Source organism: Lactuca saligna, chromosome 5 (genome assembly GCF_052625555.1).
Source record: "Lactuca saligna cultivar CGN05327 chromosome 5, ASM5262555v1, whole genome shotgun sequence".
NCBI classification, from domain to species: Eukaryota; Viridiplantae; Streptophyta; class Magnoliopsida; order Asterales; family Asteraceae; genus Lactuca; species Lactuca saligna.
In genome coordinates this window covers 26,743,627-26,748,733 of record NC_136421.1, presented here as the reverse complement: position 1 = coordinate 26,748,733, position 5,107 = coordinate 26,743,627, and the positions used below count along the sequence as shown (strand labels likewise).

Below are 5,107 nucleotides of genomic sequence, written 5' to 3'. Positions count from 1 at the left end.
CGGTTATGACACGCAATGCGTATCAAGAAAGGCCCTGTCATAAAGGAAGACGACACACATTTGCGTGTCGTAACCTTACGACGCGCGTGTTTATGACATGCAATGCGTATCAAGGAAGTACCAGTCAAGAAAGACCATGTCATAAATGAAGACGACACACATTTTTGCGTATCGTAATTTTAATTTTTTTAAAAAAAAAAATATATATTTATATATTTATTAATTTATAAATTAAATTTGCATTTAATCTCTCATAATAGAAATAAAATACCATATACAAAAAATACAATCCATTGCATAATATAAAATAAAATACCATATACAAAAAATACAATCCATTGCATTTAATTTGTATGTATAACAAAGACACATGTGTTAAACTTGTTACCATTAACATCTAATCGTATGGATTCGAGTGTTAAACTCGGTACCATTAATATCTGATTCATAAGTCCTTTCAACAAGATTGTTACCTGCATAAATGAAAACAAATAGGAACATTAACAGCCCAGCATGCTCAAGCCTCATCAATACAACAAAGGAGACAAAAGTAATGTAATAAGCCAAACATTAAAACCAAACATTAATATAAGAGATGGGAAATCTTTTACCTGAATATAACCAGCACCAAAAAAACCACCATTTCCAAGCTGGAATTGAGTCCAATGCAATGTAACTAAAAAAAACACAAATCACTCTCAAATTTCACTTACCCCTTTCACTTTCACATAACACCAACCAACTTACTTATAAGTTTCTAATTATCTAGGCTATTTTTCTTTTTCTCTTGATCAAAATAACATGTTTATGCCCAAGTCAATTACAGAATTGTATTCCTTAGTATCATGTGGACACAACAGATGCTGAAAAAATTGAATAATTTATCTTTTGCTGCAACTAGATCATACAAAGCTAGACACACTTTTATATGTTTCAAACATAAACTTATTGTGTAATGAGGATCCAAATGGAATAATTCAGCCACCCCATACTCCTTTGTTCTATCTCGCCTCTATAATTTATTTCACCGTTCAAGAGAAGGGTATAAGGGGTTTCATAGACATTATGAATTAATTTATCCTTTATTCTACTTCCCTTATTTGAATTAAACAATCTCATCATAAAACGTTCAACATTTCAACATATTATACGACCTAATGCACTAAAATTCAAGAGATGTAAAACAATAAAAGTTGCTTTGAAAGTTCATAAATAAAAAAAATCACCTTTTTAAATTCTGCATAAACTTGTGCAGGAGCTATGGTCATCAAAGTTGACAAAGCAAGTACTGCAGCTTCTTGTTCCAAATGACTAGTACTCATCAACCCCATTGGTCCAGGTAAACCCTACATATTATACCACAACCAAGGGTTAATAATAATTAATAATATATAAAAGATAAGATAAAAAGTAATCAATAAAAAAATATCAACACTCGGAATCAATGATTCCACAGGTAAAAAAAACTTACATTGGAATCAGAACGCTGCAAAGGGCTTCTGGAATCAGCTTCTAGAAGGTGACCTACTCCTACGTGGAGGAGACCTGCTTCTGTGTAATCCATCAGTTTATTGACACATCACATGATAAGGGCATTCTAGTCTTTTCAACACTAGTACTTCTATGTAAGTAACAAACACATATATAATAGTGAATAGTCCATCAGGGCATTCTAGTCTTTTCAATTCATTGGGGACCCACAGTGGTGCCTTGAATTTGTATGAAGCAAGGCCAAATGCTGGTAATGAGACCACACCCGTCCCACTGAAATGCCTTACAACAGGTGGATGCTCACATTCATTGCCTGAAACAAAAATAAATAACAATAACAATAAATTAGTAATGCAACTCGTAAATTTTATAACTACAAAAAAAGGTTGTTTCTCAGCCTGAAAAATCCAGGGAGATTTATATGATATATATGAATGACCTGTAGTAGGAGTGTGAAGGGAATGAAAAGTTAGAAAACAAGCATCAAGATCTTTCAAGGTGGGCCCCATGGGAATTCTGTATATTGGGTACCTGATAAAAAGCATCAAAAAAGGGCCATTTAGTAGTAGCATATTATGTGAGAAAGAGCAAGTAGCAAAGACCATATTAAGAATCTGTTTGATTGGATGGAATGGAATGGAATCACAAAGGAATGGAATGAGTTGTGATCATATTTGGTTGGTCTGTAGCAATGGAATGAATCATTCCATTCCTTCCCAAACTCTAGTACTTATTAGCAATCATACCAAGCGACAGAAAGCCAACTAGATGGCAGCAAGTCACAACTTCTTAGACTTTTCAATTCAGGGAAACGTTGTACAAGATCAAGTATCTGTTGCAACAAGAAAACAGAACTAAACTAATTATCCAAAGATTTATAAATAAAGAATAAAACCCACTTTCTTTGTTTTTTTTAAAGCTAACCTTATCACACAAAGGTTCTCTGCCCAAAGGATGACTATGTTCCATGTACTCAAATATCAAGCAACTTTGAGTGGTGGCAGAATCACTATCATCACTAGAAAAGTCTTCTTGAACTACATTGTTCTCATCATTCATTGACAAATGATCTATTCGGTGAAGAATTTCATTCTTTGGGTGATGATTATTACTCTTCTCCCTTAGATAATGTAAAGAACCCTTTTCCTGTTCATAATCACTGCTCCCATCACTACTTGAATCCGTAAATGAGTTATCATCAATATCCTCAGTTAGTTGCCTGTAAAGCAACAGAATAACTAGATTATTTAAATTTCATAAAGAAGCATAATAGATGCTACTAGTTGAAAAGGAGCCTGACATAACCCTAAACAAGAAAGAGGAAGAAAGGAAGATATTTACTGTTCCAGTACCTGGAATTTATTGAAGACTTCAAAGGGTCTACATATATTTGAATTCCAGATAAATAAGGCACATAATATTGGATCACACAATTAGCTTCATTCAATATTAAAGGAACTCCAGCACCATAAGCACTCCACTCCTTGAAAGATTCCCACAAATCACCAAGAACAAAGTATGGTTGATATTCCACATCACTTGTCCTCCATCCTCTCATAGTTCTCTGCTGCCATAAAGTTCAAGTAAAATCATTTTTTGGATCAAATACACAACTACAATACCCCTGTTTATACATGATTACTGAACATTAACCATTTTATTGTACTCTAATTCTTTTTGGAAGATGGTGTGCTTTAGCAGAAACACATATATTTTGATTGTCAAAATATGGAATCCTTGATTAAACAATAGAAATATAACATCAAAGGCAAACTCTGTTCACTCATAAAAACTGAAAGGCCACCCTCAGGGGTCACTGAATAATAATTCAAGCTGACTTCATTTGCTTTCAAACATGTATTTCGGAGTAGTGCCAATGGAGAAAGAGAAAACCACAACTAAAATGTAAAGTAAATTATACTACTAAACTATAAATCAAAAATCTGATTAATTGACTATCGCATACTCAAATTGAATAAACCAAATGTTCCTATAAGTTACTTTACTCAATGATATAACGAATTAGCAATACAAGTATAAACTGAGACGACTAATTTGAATTAATGCAACTCATTTCAATATAAAAGATTAATATCGGTACAGACCTTGGAGAGATGTTGAACAGGAACAGAAGGCGTAACAGTTTCCAAAAACTGTTCAAGATTACACAACGATGATGTTGCCGGCACCGCCACCACTGAGGATTCCAACGGCTCCGGATTTGATGGCTGCATGAGTTGATTCTCCGGCTCCTCCCTAACAGAAGATGTCGTAGATTGGGTCGGAGTAACGTTACTTTGAGCTCTACGGAGGTTCTCTTGATGCTCACGAATCCTTCTCGCTTTCGCCGGCATGTAAAACCTATCCTCTCCACCACTACTACGTCCATGCTGCAATCCAGCGCCCAACATCTTCACTAAAACCCTAAGTTACAAATCCTTCGATCTCACCAATAAAATCGGTCATGAAAGCTACGATTTGTAGACAAATTTAAAAGTCAATGAGTTTGATTTTGATTCATTTTTCTATTAAAGATAAATTAACAAAAAAAAAAGAACAAAACTTTATGTAAACGAATCGTTAAAACAAGATGAAAATCAACCGATTAAAGAAGGAGTTGACGGATTCAGAAAAACCCTGCAATTTGACAAAATCAAACGAAATCAAACAAAAGCAACGATTGTGTGAGAAATTCAACAAGAGCTGACGAAGAATTAGTCAAATGGGAAGGAGGAAGAGCGGATATCCTTAGACGACGACTTAGGGTTTGCAGATGGTGGTGTGGGGGTCGTCGGTTGCTTTACAGAGAGATATGAAGTCGAGATGAAAAGACGAGATTGACCCATCTGGTAATAAACGGACTCGGGAAGCTGAACAAAATGACCCGAGATTGACCCATCTAGTAACAACGCTATTGATGCCATTCCTTCCATTTTCGACTGTTCATCCTCCACTTCCTCTACTGCTACTTCTTCACCATCTTCTATTTTTTCTGTATCTAGACTTGAGAGTATAATTAGGGCTTTTTCTAACAATTTCAACATCGAATGGGAGATATGGTGGTTCCAGTAGGTAGAAGTGAGGGAAGAAGTAGGCAACAGTCAATGTCGGGAGGGGGAAGGAAGGGGCGTCCATAATTTGGGCAAGAGGGAAAGGAGAAAAAATAGGAAGGCGGGATTTTTAATTTTTTCAGAATTTCATTTCCCCCTACTGTTAAAGGATGGAATGCGCGTTCCATTAAAAATTATAATGCGACATCCTTAGACGACGCACATTTTATTATAGGTGCCCTCCGTGTTTTTTTAGACACTAATTTAAGGGCGCGCAATAATGCGTGTCTTCTATCCTTAATTTTTTTGAAGAGATGACATTTTTCTAATGTCACTCTCCTTTGCGTAACATAGATCAATGAGCGTCGTATTTTGCGCGTCGTAAAAGGCCTTTTTTCTAGTAGTGCAAAAATAAAAGTAAAAATGGAGGTTTAAATGTTTTTGGAATTTAAAGATATTTAAAAGAAAGCTAGAATTATTCCAAGAATCAAAAATAGAAGTCAACAAAAGCAAGGTTTGATGTAAAATCAATAAAAGAAAGATGGTTGACTTTGGACTTCCATCAC

At 35.0% G+C, this 5,107-nt stretch overlaps 1 protein-coding gene across 1 annotated transcript; it reads right to left on the bottom strand.

Moving 5' to 3' along the window:
• Nucleotides 1-1,568: 1,568 nt before the first annotated feature.
• LOC145045154 (uncharacterized) lies at nucleotides 1,569-3,902 on the bottom strand. The gene is made up of 6 exons (XM_078993495.1): nucleotides 3,597-3,902; nucleotides 2,844-3,055; nucleotides 2,416-2,710; nucleotides 2,238-2,323; nucleotides 1,931-2,022; nucleotides 1,569-1,804 (listed from the first exon to the last, which is right to left on the bottom strand). The coding sequence occupies exons 1-6, from the start codon at nucleotides 3,900-3,902 to the stop codon at nucleotides 1,569-1,571; spliced, it is 1,227 nt and encodes a 408-aa protein (XP_078849621.1).
• Nucleotides 3,903-5,107: the final 1,205 nt, after the last annotated feature.

What these genes read in the sequence shown, in the direction of transcription:
- LOC145045154 (XM_078993495.1), bottom strand. Translation starts at nt 3,902, where the DNA reads ATGTTGGGCGCTGGATTGCAGCATGGACGTAGTAGTGGTGGAGAGGAT. An exon ending in AAGTCTTCAATAAATTCCAG is followed by an intron (nt 2,711 to 2,843) that starts GTACTGGAACAG and finishes GTTGCTTTACAG; the next exon opens with GCAACTAACTGAGGATATTG. An exon ending in AGTTGGCTTTCTGTCGCTTG is followed by an intron (nt 2,023 to 2,237) that starts GTATGATTGCTA and finishes GCTTTTTATCAG; the next exon opens with GTACCCAATATACAGAATTC.